We start from the raw sequence: 20138 nt of genomic DNA on the forward strand, positions 1-20138 counted from the left end.
GTCCTGCAGCACCGGGACAAACCTCCCTCTCAAAATACTCTCTTTTTTCACTTAAATAAAGGACGGAAATAGCAGTGCCGCCGCTGCGCGACGCCTGGCAGAGCCTGTGCCGTTAACGGATAACTCCTGGCACCCCAGCACGCCAGGGCCGCGGCCCACGGGGTCCGGCGGGCGCCGCTGCCGCCGCGGCCCCCGGGAGGGCAACGGGGAGCGGGGACGCCTCCGCCTCCGCCTCCGCCTCCGCCTCCGCCTCCGCCTCCGCCTCCGCCTCCGCCTCCGCCTCCGCCTCCGCCTCCGCCGGGCCCGCCCCCGCAGGCGCCGCCTCGCGGCCGGCCCGCCCGCGCCGCTCTTCTCGCCGCGTCCGCCGGGTCAGCCATAAAATCAACCGCCGCCGCCGCTCACGGCGTCACCGCGAGTTTTGCCACGCGCCGGAGGCGGAAGCGAGACATCGCCTATAGCGGAAGCGAAACGCCGGGGCGGCGCGTGGTCAGCAATGGTATTCCAGTAGCGGCGGCGGCAGCAGCGGTTTCCCTCCTTCACCCTCTCTTCCCTCGTCAGGACCGGGTGGCGCGGCCATGGCCAGGGGTCAGGCGGCCACGGCTGTGAGCGGCGGGAGGCGGGCGCTGCTGCTGCTGCGGCCGCGCGGGGCGGACGGCGCCCTCCCGCCCGCCGCCGCCGCCTCACGTGACCGCTGCACGCCCCCCTCCCCCGCGCGCCGCTGCCACGGCGACTGGCAGCGCCCGGCCGCGCCGCCGGGCTCCGGGGCGGCCGTTACGGCCGTTAACGGCAGCGCGGGGTGGGGAAGGCACGTCGGCGGGACCGGCAGGGAGAGTCGCCGCCGCTGCGGGGAGCGGGGTGAGAGCTGGGAGGGGGAGGGTGGCACGGAGGGACGCGGGGGTGGGGGGTGGGGGTACCCGTGCCCCCGTCACCTCACCCGCCCCCGGGAGTTCGGTGCCGTGGGGGTCCGGGGGCCTGCAAGGACCTGTCGGCAGCAGCTTTGTGAACTGGCCGTAGGGGTAATTATTAGGGCTGGGTTTCCCCCCCCGCCCGAAGGCTTAAATGGGTTGCCCTTTATTGATCTTTAAGTAAGACAGCTAAGGCATAGTCGTGTTTTCTGCCCACCCAAGTGTTTTAAAATATAATGTCTTTGAGGACAGAGGATTCTGCCTCCAGACAGTTTACCTCGTGTTCCATCTTACGTTCTTTCTGTCAGCTAGTTTATGCACTGGTGTTGAATTTCCCTGAATTCATGACTTCTGTAATACTGATATTTGGGAAATGTGTTCGTAGTTCTTCTAATAGCAATTTAACGTCTAAAGGGCAACCGATGAAGGTTTGTTTCTGTAACAAAGAATGGAAAGAGTCTGTGGATTTAGTCCTCAAAGCTATGAAGTGCTCACAGCTTCCACATTTTACACTGGTAACAGTAAAGGAATGCTTTTCCGACCCTGACACTTGGCGGGATTTTTCTAGGACAGGATATTCTTGGAGAGCATCTCAGAAGTGCAGCAGTATCATTGTATTCTATTTTAAAGCTCTTGTGCATAGAGCTTGTTAGTCAGATACCTTTTCAGTTTCAAGCAAGCTGCGATAATCTCAACGCAGAATCTAATATTTTGTCATAAATGAAAAATATTTGGGGTACTAAGGAAGCTCCTGGAAAGCAAATATGTTGATTAAATATTCCTTTTTAAAAAAATAACTTATGTTTTGTTTATTTTTTTCAGATGTGAGCACCTCTGCATCATCATCTTTACAAAGCAAAGGGAATATTTCCTTATTGGGAAACAGGAAGCTTTTTTTTGACACTCACGCCTTGGTGTGCCTCTTGGAAGAAAATGGTAATTTGCTAGAAATGGGTAGCTATTTGCAATGTCCTCTCACGAGTGTGGTTTTTTTTGTTTACAAAGTTTGTTACTTCTTGACACATGATGTTACAGCTTCAGTTTTATGGATTTTTTTTTTTTTAATGTACTGGGTAAGAACATGTAAGTTTTTTTCTACTTCCAAAAGGAAACAGTGAGCTTATAACTTTGATTGGAATAATTTATTATCCTATGGGTAATTAAAAATGCTGAAGAGAAATTAGATTTTAAGAATCGAAAGTAAAAAACAGTTTTCAAGGTAGTGTTTAACATGTATTAATTGGATTCCTACATATTTAGTATATACCACCTTGAATATGCAACAATGTGTTATAATAGGATTGAATACAGACTATTATGTAAAATGCAGGTTTTAGGATATAACGTAGAATACTATATAAAATATGGCTGCTTTTATGCTAAAACATAGATAAGGGAATAGATTATTTTGGATTCATGCTAATGTTGCTGAGGTGGGGAAGGTACCTTAAGGTGAAGTTCAGTACAGCTGAATTGACTTCTGACAGCTCTCCATCCCTGAAAAGGAGAGGTCCCTGCCACGTGGCTTCATCTCTTTCCATGTGCCAGCCTAATTCTCAGAAAACTCTGCAGCTCTTTTGCTTGATTGGTATTATGAGATGCTAGTTTAATGAGCTCACAGAGCAGTTGTGTGAGCACCAGGACACATACAAACTGGCAGGAGGAGGGATAAGGAGAGAGGGAGGAGGGGTATCTCTTCCTTTTGGTGGTGGCAAACTATTATATCGGCTCAGCTATTGAAAGCAACTCACTCTCAGACCACATATGTGCTTTTTAACGCTGAACTGTGTGTTAGTTTGAAACAATCATGGTTTTGCAAGAGTTTCTTTTCATAATGATTAAATCTTGTTCATGACATTTTTACTCCTACATTTTGAAAGTGGAAAAATTGAGAGTATTTCTAGGGACAATGTTTTACAGTAGTTTCCAATATGTTCACTTTAAAAGGTTTTTAATAGGGACTCAGAGGCTGGTAGGCCTAAAATCAGAGCGGCTAGCTCTGTTTTTAGTTCTTGAGTTTTGCACATCTTCAGTGGTTCTAAAGATTTATAGTATACTGAAAGTCGGTATCTGCTTTTCAGGGTCAGAATTCTTGCTCCTAGAAATAACGACATGTGAGAGATGACATTCCATAATACTTCTAGAAAATTTCCAGCATTTATCCTGCTGATATTGTAATAGTGCTGTACTAGAGAAGCAGCTATACTATGTCACAGACATAATTTTGGGGTGAAGGAACTTGGATGTACTGACTGGTTGTGTTCTTTTGTTAGTGCTGGATCAAGAGGAGTATGTTTTATTATCTTTCATAACTGACATTTGTTTTAACTTGGTGCTGAGTATTAGCAAGTGACATTTCTCTAAACTGCCCAGATTTAGGTCTCTCTCTGAATGTTGTTGCATTTTCTTTTGCTTAGGGTTCACTACTCAGCAGTCGGAGGTCATTGTATCTGCATTAGTGAAAATTATGAACACCAACCTGGATATGATTTACAAGGACATGGTCACCAAAGTACAGCAGGTTAGCTCAAAGGCGATGGTGGGGTTGAAGTAAATCAAAAGCTAGTATGCCTGCTAATGAAATATATGTTGCTATTTATTACTGTTAGACACTGTATTTTAAAAGTTTGAAGGTGAACAAACATCACTGTGTATTTATTGGCTGGTGAATTTTGTCTTGAGTTTATCAAATACTTACCAAAATGTTGTGGTGGACCTTGAGATTTAGGTACTGTGAGTTGGTACGCAAACCACAGGTAGTTTTTTGGTTTCAACCTTATTGTAGCATGAAATAGAATTACTGAGAATGCTTTTAGACAGACATAGGAGGTATTCAATGCATGGATTTGAATAGTTACAGTTCCTACATATATTCTTTTTTAGACTTGTAACAAGGAGGTACAGATTCCCTCAGTGATTTACCACCCTGTTATGTGGTACCTTTTTATTTATCTCTCTGTGTCACAATGACATTTATATTGGATTAGAATTGAGCTGAATTTCTTTTTTATATAATGTTTTTAGGGCATGATTAGTGTGGTTGTATACACTGGTAACGTATAGGAACATGGATAGTTTGGATGCTGATATTGAAATCTATCTCCTTTTCCTTTGATGCATACATTGTTCATGGTATCCTCTAAACCTACCCAGCATATACATCTTGGTGCCAGGAAGTGAAGAAAACTTCCTTGGAAATAGACTGATAATGCTGAGTATCTAGAGAGATCCTTTCTGACTACCAGGAAATTGCGTACAACTGAACTGAATTGTTAGCTTTGACTTGTGAGGGAACGATTGTTTTAATGAATAATTGTGTCTGGAGGCAAGGCTTCTTGTTCTGATACTGGCTGTGATTTTTCTGGGGCCCTTTGTCAGGTCACACAGAGGTAGATCCATGTAAGGAATTGGACATGCCAGTGTTGAATATTGCCACGTTGAGCTCTTAGGCATCTGGCTCCAGAAATGAAACTGAAATTCAGAGTAAGGCATGATTCACTGCATGTGGAACTTAAGCATCTTTGAATGGGATTCACGATACCTGGTATGCTTGAATTCCCTGATACGTGAACTAGTCAGACAGACAATGCTGACAAGAAGCATAGCTGAAGTACAACCTCTTGGGCTGCTCTGTGAAGCTGGGATTCATGGCCCCAAGTCACCTTCTGAACACAGGCTTTAACTTACTCCATAGTAATAAGGCTGCTGTCTTAAAACCTGAGAAAACACCAGCTGCTGTCTCCGTAGTATAATAGTCTTGGCAGTAGGGTATCTCATTAAGAAGCGGAATACCTGGATTTTGCACCACCTTCCATATAGGGAGGCTTCAGCTCATCTTTCCTACCTCCTAGATTCCAGGCAAAGCAGACTTGGGTGAGCTTCCTCCCCCTGTGTGGAATTTGTTCCACGGTCAGAGAACGTAATGTTAAAGGCACCCTTTCTCCCATGGTTGGCTGTATTTTACAATAAGCAGTCATTGCATCTCTGCTTCCTTCTATGCCCAGCTTTTTCTGAATGAAAGTAGACAGGTTTTTCTTTGCTCCTGATGGTAGATGTTTTCTGAGACTGTCTGGTAGATTCCACCCTCAGGTGACTTTCTGTCATTAAGATTGAAATGGGCAGGTTTGTATGGCATGCTAAGATAGAAGCAGCTCAGGAGGTGTGTATGCCATGAACTCTGGGCAACATGATAGAACCTGTAGTTCCTTATAGTCTTTGAATGCATAAGAGCTTACGCAAAAAGAGAACGATGAGTTGGAAGAGGATTTGGAAAGTTGTGGATGTAGCTATTACCATTAGGCCCTAATTGGGTGTGTAACAGATGAAATATTACACTGGTTAGATAAAGTCGGGGGGGGGGGGGACGGGGGACGGGGGGGACTGTGTGTGTGTATGGAGATGAAGAAGAGAGAATATGGAAGAGTTCAGTGAAGAGGGGAGAGAACAAAAGCAAGCTGGAGACATCGGGGAGTAAGAGAGGAGGTGTCCATGGAAGTACTGTTTCTGTAGACTCTTTTGTAACATGTCTAGTACACTGAGCCATTTTTTCAGTGTTGTGGTCAGGTAGCCTGGTGAGGCATGTCCAGATGCCACTTAAACATGTAACACTAAGTTAGAATAGCATTTCCCAACAAAAGTGAAGCTGGAGTGCTGAGTCAGATTTGTGGGGTTCTTAGTCCAGAACCAAAAGCAAGGGACTACTTATTAGGGGGAGATCTTCAGAGAAGAGAAGGCAGTCCCTGTTTGCATGTGCGGATAGTGTAGGATCTAGAACAATGTCTACAGGCTTCTCCATCCTCAAAAGTTCCAGAGAATTCTTGTTTGTCTTCTGTCAGCTCAGTATAACAGACTGAGAAGAGCGATTACAAGTGTAAGTATAGTGCATGATTCTGAGTAGTGAAGCAGAGCAAGCCCCCTTGCAGGGGGAGCTAAAAAAGGAGGTAATTACAAAAGAGTATGGTTGCACTGAGGAGTTTTGGTCTGAAAGCCAGCTTTCCTCATTTAGCTCAGAGATGCATCTTCCCTCCCTAATGCCTTTGCTAGCTTAAGAATTTGAAGACTTGGAAAAAAACTATTTCCTAGGCTATTAATTGAATTATTCTGATCTGTGTTAGCACTGCTAATTTTGTCAAACATTACCAACGTTTGAGCCTAACTTGCTTATTCTGTCACTTAATTTATCTTGCTTTCTGAAACTCGGGATGATCAATCTGAAATTGCTGAATTAAAAACTTCAGGGTATCAAAATAGCCTATGATATTTGTAGGCACTGATGAGAAAAAGCATTATAGTTATGATATGTTCTGAGGTTTTTTCTTCCCTCCTTTAAAGGAAATTGCACTTCAGCAAGTAATGTCCCATATTGGTGGCGTGAAAAAGGACATGATTATTTTGGAAAAAAGTGAATTTTCAGCACTTCGTTCAGAAAATGAGGTAAAAATCACTATCTTGGAAAGTGCTATTCTAGCACTTGCTTATTTTTTCTAATGATGTAAAAAAGCATCTTGTACCCAAGGAGTTGGCTCTGGGGCCAGTATGGTTTAACACCTTCATTAATGACCTTGTTGATGGGTCAGAGTGCACCCTCAGCAAGTCTGCAGATGATACAAAGCTGGGAACAGTGGCTGATACTCCAGGCGGTTGTGCTGCCATTCAGAGGGGCATGAACAAGCTGGGGAAATGGGATGGCAGGAACCTCATTAATTTGGAACAAATGGAAATGCCAAGCCCTGCCCCTGGGTAGGAATAGCCCCATGTACCAGGACAGGCTGGGGCTGACCAGCTGGAAAGCAGCTTTGCAGAAGAGGCCCTGAGGGTCCTGGTGGATGCCAAGTTGACCATGAGCCAGCGATGAGCCCTTGCGGCAAAGACCACCAACAGCCTCCTGGGCTGTTAGGAGGGCTTCGAGTGGGTCAAGGGAGGTGATCCTTCCCCTCTGCCTGTCACTGGTGAGACTTGCTGGGTCCAGTTCTAGGCTCCTCAGTGCAAGGGAGATTTGGACATGCTGGACAGAGTCCAACAAACAGCCACAAAGATCAGTAAGGGACTGGAGCATCTGGCATATGAGGAAAGACTGCGAGAGCTGGGACTGTTTGGCCTGGAGAAGAGAAGGCCCAGCAGGGATCTCATCAATGTATACAAATATTTGAAGGGAGGGTATAAAGAAGACAGAGACAGGCTCTTTCTGGTGTTGTCCTGTGACAGAACAATAGGTAATTGGCACAGACAGAAATGCAGGAAGTTCTATTTAGACATAAGAAAACCCTTTTTACTGTAAGGGTGGTAGAACACTGGAATAGGATACCCAGAGAAGCTGTGGAGTCCCTATCCTGGAGATACTCAAAACCCAACTGGACGTGGCCCTGAGCAACCTGCTCTGGTTGCCTCTGCTTTGAGCAGGAGATTGGACTGGATGATCTCCAGAGAGAGTTAATAGGTATAGCTGTAGCATATTCTATTTCATGTATTTTTTTGAAAGAGATAAAGTAATGGAATAATTAGAGTTCGAAAGGACCACTAGAGAACATTAGGTAGTTGCAGACTGCAGTATGATTGCCATTTATCCATCTCTTCTTAAAGCTGAACAAACCCAGCTCTCTCTCCTCTTCACCCCCCACCATCTTCATGGCCCTCCACTGAACTTGGTCGAGTATGTCAACATCTGTCTTTCGCCAGGGAGCCTAAAGCTGGACACAGCACTTCCAGTGCAGGCTGACAAGTGCTAAATATGGGGAAATAATCACTTCCCTTGGCCTGCTGGGTTTATTCTTGTTTATACCAGCCTATGCATTTGGCCACCTTTACTGCTGTGGGATATTGCTAGCTTCTGTCTTGTGCTGCTGTTTGGAAATGCACAGCACTGAGTATACAGCACTGTATAGATATGATAAACATATCTATACACATACTGAGGACATAGAGTTAAACCACACTCGTTTTGTCTGCCTTTTCACATTATGGATTATAGTCATTGTCACTGATCATGCAAATTCATTAGTATTTCTAGATGATGTGTTTTTATATACAGTAATAAAGTGTACAATTTTTTTTCTACTCTCCCAGAAAATAAAACTTGAACTCCAGCAGATAAAGAAGCAAGTCATGGTAAGATACCGTACCAATATAATTAAGAATTAACACCTGTCTAGTTTGCTTTAAATAAAAAATAATTGTTGCTTTCAAGATTTTATTTTAAAAGCTGTGCTTAATTGTTGTGATATACAGGATACTGAAATTGCAGTTGATGGTACACTGTGAGCTGCAGCAAAAACAATTTCATGCATACGTCACTTATGGTGACAGAGAACTATGAATGGTACAAGAGGCGAAGAAAAATTTAACTGAAGATTTTTTTACTTACATGTCCTTAATTTAGATTCAGAAAGTGGCTAACTGCCATGTCATTGTTAAGGCTGAGTGAAGTTCTGCATTTAGGGCTGCCTGTTATGTGTAAAGATGCAACATACTTTCAAAATTACAACACTTTCTAATTTGTTTGGGTTTTTTTGTTGGGCGGGGGGTTGTTGGGTTGTTTGTTTTTTTGTCTGAAGATGTATCTGTTAGCTGTCCAGAACTTAAAATAGCTTTTAAATGGCTTCTTTAGGTCACTAAGTTTGGGACCATTATGTTTGGTCCCATTTGTTTGGGAGCAAATGACCTTTGCAAGAAAACAGACTCTCTGGAGAAAACTGGAGATCTCCCATCTCTCTGTTAGTTATCATACAGATTATTATTCTTGCCAGGTTTAAGCATCAGTGCTGCGTTTCTGTTCTTTATGGTTTGCTTGTCTTGAATAGCACTCCAAACACCCTTCTACCACCAAAACCAAGATCGTCTCAAAATCTATTATTTCAATGGGTGTGGACTCATGAGCAGCCTTTACACAGAAACAAACGTTCTTGCAAGAGTGATTAAGACTGGAAACTGGGAAACATTAACTATTTTTAGGGCATATGGTCATCTGACTTGAGAACTGCTGCTTCCTGCTGTAATGTCCTTAGCTGGAAGGATGGAGCATTCTTCTTTCCCTAGGATTTGTCCATGAAACTGGCAGAATGTTGGACTTGTTGAGCTAGCTGGCAATGTGGTCAAACTCAGCCTAGTGCCTCCTTGCCGTTTCTTTCCTATTCTCTCAAGTTTCTTTTTGCACTGTCATCTCCAAAAGGAGAACATAAATTTCTCAAGGCTAATCCTACATGTTTTATATTGTGTTATGAAATGCTTAATGCATCTGGGTTTTCAGAATACCATTTTAAAATACTTTTGGCATCTAATTTTTGAATTGTAACTTATTTTATGGTTTTAGTTAACGTAATCCACTGGTCAAGGATCCGAGTCATCTTTTCTTAAAAGCTAGGTGTCTTTAAATTTCACTTTTAACTGTAAATATAAAATAACTTGCCCTTGTGAGAATTACGTTTGCTCATACTTGTTCTTCTAAAAGACAAGACGACACAATGTTGTAAAAGTTTGAGAAATGTATTTCTAATTTTTTGATTCATTAAACTGTAATGTATTGTGTTGTAATGACATCTAGTTATAGACCAGTTAAAGGTTGAAAATTCAAACATAGTATGAACAATAATCAGACTGAATTTCTAACTTAATGAACTCTTGATTAGTTGACATTGGCCTACTTGAGAGATGCTTACTTGTTTTTAATAGTAGAATCTCCCAGAACATCAGCAGTCTTTTGCTTCTCCCACAAATTCATCTGATCAGCAGTTTGCCTCATGACAAACTGTCAGCTGGCTGGAATTCCTGCCAGGAGGTTGCATTAAAATGGCAGCTGTCACTGAGAAAAGCAGGAATCACTTACAGCTATTGATGAAGTAAAATGCAAGCGTACAACTTAGGTAGTTTAAAAAAGTTAGATGTTTAAAAGTATAATAAACGTTTCCTGACTTCTAAAATGTCTGTAGCTTTTTCTGAAAGCCCTAGATGTAGTCTTTAGAAACAGATTATTTTTTTTTATATTGGAAGGTTAGAAACTGCTTTTAAAGTTATTTTGAGCATCAAGATTAGTTTCATGGAGGAAGTCCAACTTACATGCATACCTAGGTATGGGTTTCTAGAAATTGGAGAGAGTTACGGGATATATGAAACATTCCCAGCATTTATAGAAGGATGTGCTCTCAATTAACTGCTGTTCTCAGTGTCCTGGTTTTAAAAGCAATTGTTAGTTTTTGATTCTGAGATCCAATTCATACTATAGAACATGAGTATTTACCGGGGGAAGAATAGGAATATTTATACTTCAGAAAATTACGTACATTAATTGGAGAGAAGCTTGATTCCTGAGATATGTAAAGGAAGGCACAATGTATTTGTCTAATTTTTTCTGCTTATGACTAAATAGAAAATCTTGCTTGCTGCTTTACCAATTTTTTCCCATTAGGATGAAATTACCAAAGTTCGTGCAGATAACAAGTTAAACCTAAACCTAGAGAAGAGCAGAGTAAAAGAATTGGTAAGTTTTGGTTACTTTCTTCTAGAAACATCTGAACAGTGAGTAATTTCCAAATTTGGGTAAGATGCTCTTACCCAAAGAGCATTTTCATATTAATCTATATTATATTATATTATCTATATTCAGCTTCAAGATTATATTAATCCAAGTTATTCATCCTTATACTGCTATAGTACAAGGTGCCATGTTTGGTTTTTTATGTCTATCTATTTTGATATTGGTTTAATATCAGGATTAACATATTACACTTAAACACATTAGATATTTAATCTAAATATGCTGACTAGCTCCCTAGAGGTTTTCTATGTTATTAGTATATCTCTTTCTCTATTTTCACACTTAATTAAGTTTACACATTTCATTAAATTTATCATTATTGAAGATGTTTCATTTCCCTATAGCTAGAGAATTTATAGCGTAGCTAGTTTGTCAGGAAATACCTATTGTGAAAATAGTTGTAATTTTTTTTTTAATTGTAACTGATACTGATTCAGATTGTTTTGAACTTTGAAATATCTGGTAGAACTGAATTGATGTGATCTTAAGTTAGAATAACGCAGATGAGGAATTAGAAGACTAACAGTTTTTTGCATTATATGTAGCACTCTAGGTAGAGTTCTGTTCCCATAGATCTTTTTTGAATAGCTTTTAGGATCTCAAAGAAATTGCATCTTCTAAATTGAAAGATCTTTTAATGACATTTTTCCATTAATTTTCTTTCTTATTCAGTCCTTTTTCACAGTTGTGTAATGAAGACTTAACATTTATCTCCGATCTAGGCAATAAGAACTGTTCAAGTAGATATCATTTATCTTCTGTGTGTGCCCCTTGAAGTTTTTCACAATGATTAGTTTAGGTAACAGCTTGTGTCAGTGATTTAGTATAATGACTAACAGTCTGTTATCCCATGCTAGATGCTTGAATAAAGTACAATATGAGCAGGTAGAATTCTTGTTTGAAGGTTAATACTTTATGCTAATGTTTTAAAAAAGCATCATATGAAATGTATTAACTGTGTGGATCCTAAGCTCTGCAATACTTCAGGCTTACAAAACCTATTTAAAACCACTTCACCAGTGATAAATTAGGCACTAGTGTTTTCTTGTATATTTATGTAGGATCCTGGAATCTGGACTCTGTCTACTGCTCAGACCACTACATTATTTTGACTGCCTCCCAGGAAAAGCAAACTGTGTGTGTCAACTTTCTCTTAAGAAAGTTGACCAACTTTGTAGTCTGTTGTGCAGCTGTAACTTCATAATTTCTATGAAAACTGCTCTTTTTTTTTTCCCCTCCCCACACTCCCCCACTTTAATTGCCAGCTCTGCCATGTATGAACAGAAAAGGAAAAAGGCAGGTGAATGGGGAGCAGGTTGTAGCATATATGCTGAGTTGGGGGTGAGACGTAATCCAGTGTTTTCTATAGTAGGCAGAGCATCATTATCATATTTACTTGGATTGTAATGTGACTTAGGACTGAATATCTAGCTTTCTGAGAATAAAACTCAGGATAATTGAAGGTTACTGTGCATTCTTACTAAGTTACTATTCAGAAGAGACATGTCCTAAGTTTAAATTGATTTGACTTGGAGCACTAAAATTTTCTCATCCTTCAGTTTTGCTTGGAATAAGTACTGAAGGACAATTTCTTAATTTGTCAACACTGATGTGGGCAGTCTTTAATGTTTCAAACTCTAAATGCTTTATCTTTTAATTAGTTCTTCAACTTTACACTTCTTGGAGAATCCTGCATTGCTTAATGCACATCTGCTTATGCTGTGACTTATATCTGCAATGATACAGATGTGATTTAAAATCTCGAAGTACGTGTCGTGGTTTAACCTCAGTTGGCAACTGAGCACTACACAGCTGCTCACTTGCTCCCCCCCCACCCCAGTGGGATGGGGGAGAGAATTGGAAGAGTAAAAGTGAGAAAACTCAGGGGTTGAGATAAAAACAGTTTAATAATTGAAATAAAATAAAATCCTAATAATAGTAATAATAAGAAGAATACATGAAGCAAGTGATGCACAACGCAATTGCTCACCACCTGCTGACCAATGCCCAGCCAGTCCCCAAGCAGCGGCCCCCCCCCGCCCAGCTTTCCCCAGTTTATGTACTGAGCATGATGTCACATGGTATGGAATGTCCCTTTGGCCAGTTTGGGTCAGCTGTCCTGGCTGTGCCCCCTCCCAGCTTCTTGTGCTCCTCCAGCCTTCTCGGTCAGTAGAGCATGGGGAGCTGAAAAGTCCTTGACTAGTGTAAGCACTACTTAGCAACAACTAAAACATCGGTGTTATCAACATTATTCTCACCCTAAATCCAAAACACAGCACTGTACCAGCTACTAGGAAGAAAATTAACTCTATCCCAGCCGAAACCAGGACAGTATGGTACAAAATTCCATATATATTCATGTGTTCATGTATCACAGTGCCTCTAAGTTTGCTGTTAAAAATCTCAAGATGCATCTGACAAAACTGAATTTTCTCTGCACTGTGAAAAACATGGACTTAAGGGGAAGTCTCCCTGTTGAATCTCAGGGAGGAGGTTAAGCCTTTTCTTTCTTCCTTTTTTATGCACCAGTGTTATTACAGATGTGTGGTGATGCCTTGCAGTAAAAGGGTGTATTTCACTGTCTTAAACCTAAGTTTAAAATCCTTGGGTCTGACCTAGAGAGTTCTAGCCACAAAGCAAAACTTTAACAAATACACATTTTCTGAATAACTTCTATTCTACAAGCTGCTTTTGTGATGTTTGACACAATATAAATGAGATCTACTTGAACAGTTCTTATTGCCTAGATTGGAGATAAATATTGTCACTAGATTCTGCAAAATGAAGAGAGGGTCAAAAAAAGGAATTCAGACATTTTATATAAATATACATTTTTGAAATTGGTAAGATGGAATTGTAGTCTGTTGTGCAAGTATAACTTCATAATTTCTATGAAAACTGTGACTCTTTCATTAATTGTAGACATGCTGTTATTTGTCTCCTGTCGTTTTCCACATATTTTAAATGTCATGGTTCTTTTGATAGCGATAATCAGTTATTAATGTGAGGTCCAATTCTTCTGTGAAATTTCACCTCAAACATAACTTTAATTAGATTCTTTTATAAATATTCTGCCATCTTACCGCTTTCAAAAATGTATATTTATATAAAATGTCTGAATTCCTTTTTTTGTCCCTCTCTTCATTTTGCAGAATCTAGTGACTCTTTCATTAATTGTAGACATGCTGTTATTTGTCTTATGTCACTTTCCACATTTGTAGCAGCCTGCTATCTCTTAACTTCATCTTTAGATCAGTCAAAGACAGGTGGACTCTGCGCTGGGTCAAAAACTGGCTGGACAGCTGGGCCCAGAGAGTTGTGGTGAATGGAGTTACATCCAGTTGGTGGCTGGTCACGAACGGTGTTCCCCAGGGCTCAGTACTGGGGCCGGTCTTGTTTAATATCTTTATTGATGATCTGGATGAGGGGATTGAGTGCACCCTCAGTAAGTTTGCAGACGACACCAAGTTGGGCAGGAGTGTTGATCTGCTCGAGGGTAGGAAGGCTCTGCAGAGGGACCTGGACAGGCTGGATCGATGGGCCCAGGCCAACTGTGTGAGGTTCAACAAGGCCAAGTGCCGGGTCCTGCACTTTGGCCACAACAACCCCATGCAGCGCTACAGGCTTGGGGAAGAGTGGCTGGAAAGCTGCCTGGCAGAGAAGGACCTGGGGGTGTTGGTCGACAGCCGGCTGAACATGAGCCGGCAGTGTGCCCAGGTGGCCAAGAAGGCCAATGGCATCCTGGCCTGTATCAGAAATAGTGTGGCCAGCAGGAGTAGGGAAGTGATCGTGCCCCTGTACTCGGCACTGGTGAGGCCGCACCTCGAATACTGTGTTCAGTTTTGGGCCCCTCACTACAAGAAGGACGTTGAGGTGCTGGAGCGTGTCCAGAGAAGGGCAACGAGGCTGGTGAGGGGTCTGGAGAACAAGTCTTATGAGGAGCGGCTGAGGGAACTGGGACTGTTTAGCCTGGAGAAAAGGAGGCTGAGGGGAGACCTCATCGCTCTCTACAACTACCTGAAAGGAGGTTGTAGCGAGGTGGGTGTTGGTCTTTTCTCCGAAGTAACAAGTGATAGGACGAGAGGAAATGGCCTCAAGTTGCGGCTGGGGAGGTTTAGATTGGATGTGAGGAAAAATTTCTTTACTGAAAGAGTGGTGAAACATTGGAACAGGCTGCCCAGGGAAGTGGTTGAGTCCCCACCCCTGGAGGTATTTAAAAGACGTGTAGATGAGGCGCTTAGGGACATGGTTTAGTGGGCATGGTGGTGTTGGGTTGACGGTTGGACTCGATGATCTTAGAGGTCTTTTCCAACCTCAATGATTCTATGATTCTATGAAAAGTCCAAATAGAGCTCCAGATCTTTAAGGAGGGTTTTTCAATGCTGAGGCATTTATGTAGATTAATCCGAGTTTAATATTAAAGTGGAGTAAGCTTCCAGAGTGGAGGAAAAATAAAGCAACTTTCCACATAGGAGTGGCAACAGATGAGGTAACTGCTGTGTAACTGAGGATTCTGAGACTGGTGCCTGATGACCTTAATACTGTGCACTATAGGCTGGCGGTTTAGCAGCTGTCTATGAATAATTGAATTGCTCCAGTAGTGGGACAGAAACCATTATAGATGTCAAGGTAAATCATGCCTGTTCGTGAGTCAGAAAGGTAACCTGCCTTAAAGGTATGCTGCTTTAATTTGGATTTGACTTTTCTTGAACACAAATAGTTATAACTTAAAAATAAGCCCCAACTTCTGATATTCCACAAACGAATGGCTTAACGTGAGATACAAATGTTGTATATTTAACAAATATATCACGAAATGATGGTCAGAACAATACAAATGGTGAGCGCATGCAACACTGGCTAAACATTTATTTGATAGCTGAGTTTGATATGATGTTTTAAAACAGTACTCCCCTTCCTGAAGAAAGTAAATGGTTCATTCTTAATTGTGCTTGTATGCTCAATGGATTAGTTAACTGTTCCAGAGTTACTGTTTAGAATCATAGGTCTTTTGTTTTTCAGAAATGCAAATCTACCAACCTTTCTTCCAGCTGCTTATTAATATGTACAGTTTTTGCAGAAGATGAGTGTCTGATGGACATGTGCTTTACAGTTCAGAGGTGTGGATGAACACCTGTCTAAATTGTGCTTTTCCGAAGGACAGCAATTATCCTACAGTACTGGCTCCCAAGTGTTGTCAGACAATAATCTTTTCAGATTCAGTGTTCTACAGAATTTGGAAACAAAGAAATATGCTTTTAAGTGTGTGGGGAAAAAGTTTAATGACAATATCATGTTTATCTCTTCCCCCCCTCTAGTACTCACTTAATGAAAGAAAACTACTTGAAATGAGGGCAGAAGTAGTGGAACTGGTAAGAATTTGGTAGCTGATTATTACACAGCAAATCTTTTTGTACTTTTGTTATAGACTTAGTATTCTTTTTGGAGTTGGTCATGTCTTTAGGCACTTTAATGTACAAAATGTCATTGTGCTTTATTATTTCCCTGTGTATTTTCATATTGGTACAGATAACTGAAGTGCCTACAGAATAAAAAGGCTTTTATATATATTACTAGACCTTCTGCATGCATAGATAAACTGTTCGGTGGTCACTTTGTTTTGAAACTTGATGCATGTAGTATTTTCTCTAGATGGAATTCTACTCTTAATGTTAGTTTGTGAAATTAATTTTTTTGTTCCCCCCCCATGTTCAGTGAGACCGAAACACATGGCTAGATTGATTTGGCTTCATTTTAGAGGAGGTTTTTATCAAACACTTCCTCTTCCTTTTGTTTCCTTTGTGTAGCATAGGGAATTATCCCTAGGAAGATGTGTAGCAGTAAATCACTAACTGATTCACAATGTTTCAGTAGTGCTGATTTGTAAATATCAGCAACTGGGCAGCTGTTGTTCTCAGTTTACAAGTTTGATCTTTCAGTCTTTTCTGAGTAATAGTTCTATGCCATTTTTTTACAGAAGTCCTGTCTTCTGTCATAATCAGGTTCTGAATTTGTCTGTAGCTGGTTTTGTGGTAGAATTCATTAAAAGGTGAAGACATGCTTTTTTACATCAGAAGACAAATTCTCAGGTTTTTCTAATGATCCATAAATCTTTATGCTCCGGTATGTTTTTGTCACAAGAGGCTCTTGGACTTCTCAATAGCTCTTTTAATTGAGCAGTGACTTTAACATTGGTGGGCCAAATGACAGATTGAAGTTAATGTTTATGCTACTAGATTGAGATAAGAAGGTATCCAGTTCTGCCACTTTCTAGATTACGTGTTAAGGAACATGTAATCATATAAATTTCCCGAGTTCACCAAATTATTCAATTCCTTAGATATCATCAGCTAGGAAGGAACTTGTTCTCTTTGAATGCAAATTAACATACATTTAAGGAGGAACCAAAAATACAACTTGAAGGGATGGGTTAAACTTCTAAATAAGCTAGAAACTGTTCAAATTGCATCATTTTGTTGCTTTGTTTTTTAGCATGCGCAACAAGATCGAGCTCTGACCCAAACAGACAGAAAAATAGACACAGAAGTTGCAGATCTGAAAACAATGCTCGAATCACACAAACTTGATAATATTAAGTACTTAGCAGGTAAGGAATCTGATGATTGTCTCTGATGGTGAAACTGTTAAACACTGTTAAATGTTTGGCAAACTCTTGACTGACTGTATTCATAAAGGCCCTGATTTTTTAAAAAAAAAAAAAAAAAAAAAAAAAAAAACAACAAACCTTGAAATAGTCTCAGTCAAGATTAGCAGCCTTATTTGTGTACTTAATCCAGACAAAGTTTCCTATGATTCGCAACTTTAGTTTGCGTGGGCTATGGCTGCATGACTTTTTTCCCCCCTGCTTTATTCTGTAATAATAACATGTATGAGAAATCTGAAAGACTGCCTGTTAACAGGGGCCAAAAAGTTCTTCTATGCCTGACTTAATTTATAAAAGCAGCCTGCTGCATGCCTTTCTAGGATTTCTTCATCTGTCTGATGGAGATCTATATGCAAAGTGGAACATTTCAGCTTTTCTGACTGTTCAGTGCCGCATATTTAAACTTTCATTTTTCAGGCATGTGCATTAGAAAAATACTATATACGTGTGTGTGCCTGCATTATTGCCATAGGTAACTAATATTTTGACACTTTTCTACTGAGCGCGTAGTGCTATTAAATGAGCGGGTTTGCAGTAGAAAATTATTCTTCTGATTTAGATTTTCTGATTATTCTTTCACAATGGATTTTGTCGCAAGTGCAATCACGTCTATTCATAGTACTGTACTTCAGGCATATCCTTTAGAGAGAACCATTACTGGAAAATAAAAGGCAATTTGTTAAAATGAGAGGAAGTTCTTTTCCCCACCATCCCTACTCAAAAACATGTTGAACTCTGCATGGGGGGAAAAAAAAAATTAAAAACTTGCATTGTGTTTTAAGTGCTCCTGTTGCAAACAATGGCAAAAGTCTTTTGTGTGTATATTTGGAAACCAAAAGTTAATTTCATTTAAAAAGAAATTTAAAAAATTGCAAACTGATAAGCCTCATTAACGATAGCTTTCATTTATTTGTTTGCTGGATACTTGACTGTGATTTAATAATCCTGTTATTCATTTCCTCACTTTACAACTGTAACTTGCCATATTGATCTTTTTTGGAATGGTAAGCAACTAAGGGTTTCTTTCAGCCTTTTGATAGTTTTTCAGCCCAGTTTTCCTACATTCTTTTTTTTTTTCCCTTCCTTATTTGTCATTTTTGTGCCCCTCCACCTTGAAATTGTTTGTTGTAAATTAAAAACCTTATTTTCTTACATGGGGAAGGGGTGGTGGTTAACGTTTAGTATTGTAGTAAGATGTGTACATAGCTTTCTGAAGAAATGTTCCGACAGCTAATGATTTATTGTCTCCATTTTCCTCCCCATTTTCTTTCAGGTTCAGTATTTACATGCCTTACTGTAGCACTGGGATTTTATCGTTTATGGATATAAAAAACCACCAATTTAAAGGGACTTCTACTGTCTTGGTTTCTGAAAAAAAGTTTTATCTTTGCCTGGACTTTAACCAACTCTTGACTGTTTTATTTATTTTTTTTGTAAAGCAGACTATATTGAGAATGTAACCAAAGACGTGCCTCGAAACAAACTGTACACATATCATGCATATTTCGAAACTTACCTCTGATGAAAGCATGCTATACGCATTTCTGCCATTTCCCTCCATTCTGAACTGCAGCACACCTTGCTGCTACAAAGTGTTGTGTAAAGACTGGCATTCGTACCAGTGGTATGGGGCTGCATGCTGTAGAGAAGAATCTATGGAATTGTGTTCCATTGCCTATTCAGGCATGCTTGCCGGAGTCAGTTGTGTGTATCAGACTGAGTCTTGATTATTAATGTAAAACTGAAACTACATGTTTTGTGGCTTGGAGGCACTCTTGTATAAGTAGAATTTATGTTAACTGAATCATGCTTAATTCCCTCCTTCTAAGGCTTGTTCATGTAGTTACTATGATCAAATATTTGTTTTGCTGTTTTTACAACATTACAGTCATCAGCTTGTTTTCCAGATGGCTGTCCAATCAGTCATGTTTCATGAAAGAGTACTGTGTAATGATAGCAGTGTTTGTTGCTAGTTTTGTTTGTATTATATTTGTAGAGGTTTTTGTGACTGACTTGCCTTTGGTACATATAAGTGTCTGATACTCATTCCATATGCTAATTGTTAACTTTACCACTGTAACTGGAAGTTGGAAATGCAGTAAAATACACTAGTTGTGTTAATTTACAGTTAAGTGATATGAAGTGTCTCTGGTGCTGCCTTCTTGCTGGAAGGGAATTGATGCTTCTAGAAAGGAAAGAGATTTTAAATGGTGGTTCTGAAGCAGTGTCTTAGGTGAGGGAACTGCAATACTGACTGTCTTCTGGGGTTTTTGTTGGTTTACTTCTTAAAAAAAAAAAAAAAAAAAATTAAAAATTCCTGTTTGTTCTTCAAATGTGGAACTTTGATAGTGATTATAATAATGAAAGCAGTAATGGAGACCTGCAAGGATGTTTAATCCAGTTCTGAGCAAGCCCATGTGAACTAGTAAGTGCAACTGAAAGCAGTGAAGGAAGGCGCCCAGTGTATCCAGATACCTATCACTCTTCCACTGATGAAATGGCTGCTTTAGTAGCAGAGCTGCCATCTGTGTTCCTTCAGTTAAGGGAAATTTCCCTTTCTTGCTTGCTCTTAGGAAGAGAGAACGATCTATGCACTGGTAATAAATGCTGTTAGAGCACAATCGTGGCTTTGCTTAATGAAAGTAAAGCTGTCTGGCTACTTTGTGCCTGTACTGTAATAACCATTTAACTTGTTTGGTAGTTGGGAGTGCCAACTTTGATCATGTGCAAGTGTGGAGGAAGAGATGCATGCCTGTAACAGTACTATACTGGCCTGAAATAAAGAATTTTGAATATTTCATAGAATTTGCTGAGTTTTCATTATAAATGCAACTTTTTAATTTGAATTTAATCGCTTTGTTTGAAGGTAAGTCACTGCTAATAGGACTTTTTTTAAGCTAAGGATTGGCAAAGTTGACAGCCCCTCTAACACACTGAAGAGGAAAGAACAGTCAATAATGTAAGGAAAACTATTATTGCAGAATAACTTAACAGGCCCTCTAAATTGAATGAATCTGTATTCAAGATCTTCACTTTTTTGTTT

At 40.3% G+C, this 20138-nt stretch overlaps 1 protein-coding gene across 2 annotated transcripts; it reads left to right on the forward strand.

Annotated features, from left to right (window-relative positions):
* The first annotated feature begins 466 nt into the window (after window positions 1-466).
* On the forward strand, window positions 467-19893 carry MCUR1 (mitochondrial calcium uniporter regulator 1). Of its 2 annotated transcripts, none has more exons than XM_076330601.1 (9): window positions 467-486; window positions 1728-1841; window positions 3323-3426; window positions 6237-6338; window positions 7968-8009; window positions 10303-10374; window positions 15750-15803; window positions 16924-17038; window positions 18369-19893. In XM_076330601.1, the coding sequence occupies exons 3-9, from the start codon at window positions 3373-3375 to the stop codon at window positions 18422-18424; spliced, it is 495 nt and encodes a 164-aa protein (XP_076186716.1). In that variant the 5' UTR covers window positions 467-486; window positions 1728-1841; window positions 3323-3372; the 3' UTR covers window positions 18425-19893. The 2 variants fall into 2 exon arrangements, with proteins under 2 accessions (XP_076186716.1, XP_076186715.1); XM_076330600.1 differs by lacking the exon at window positions 467-486 and adding an exon at window positions 531-855.
* Window positions 19894-20138: the final 245 nt, after the last annotated feature.

This window comes from Aptenodytes patagonicus, chromosome 2, assembly GCF_965638725.1.
Source record: "Aptenodytes patagonicus chromosome 2, bAptPat1.pri.cur, whole genome shotgun sequence".
Taxonomy (NCBI): domain Eukaryota; kingdom Metazoa; phylum Chordata; class Aves; order Sphenisciformes; family Spheniscidae; genus Aptenodytes; species Aptenodytes patagonicus.

Coding starts and splice junctions, on each gene's coding strand:
- MCUR1 (XM_076330600.1), top strand. CDS start 576: ATGGCCAGGGGTCAGGCGGCCACGGCTGTGAGCGGCGGGAGGCGGGCG. Junction 15,804..16,923: donor GGGCAGAAGTAGTGGAACTG/GTAAGAATTTGG, acceptor TTTGTTTTTTAG/CATGCGCAACAAGATCGAGC. Junction 17,039..18,368: donor TAATATTAAGTACTTAGCAG/GTAAGGAATCTG, acceptor ATTTTCTTTCAG/GTTCAGTATTTACATGCCTT.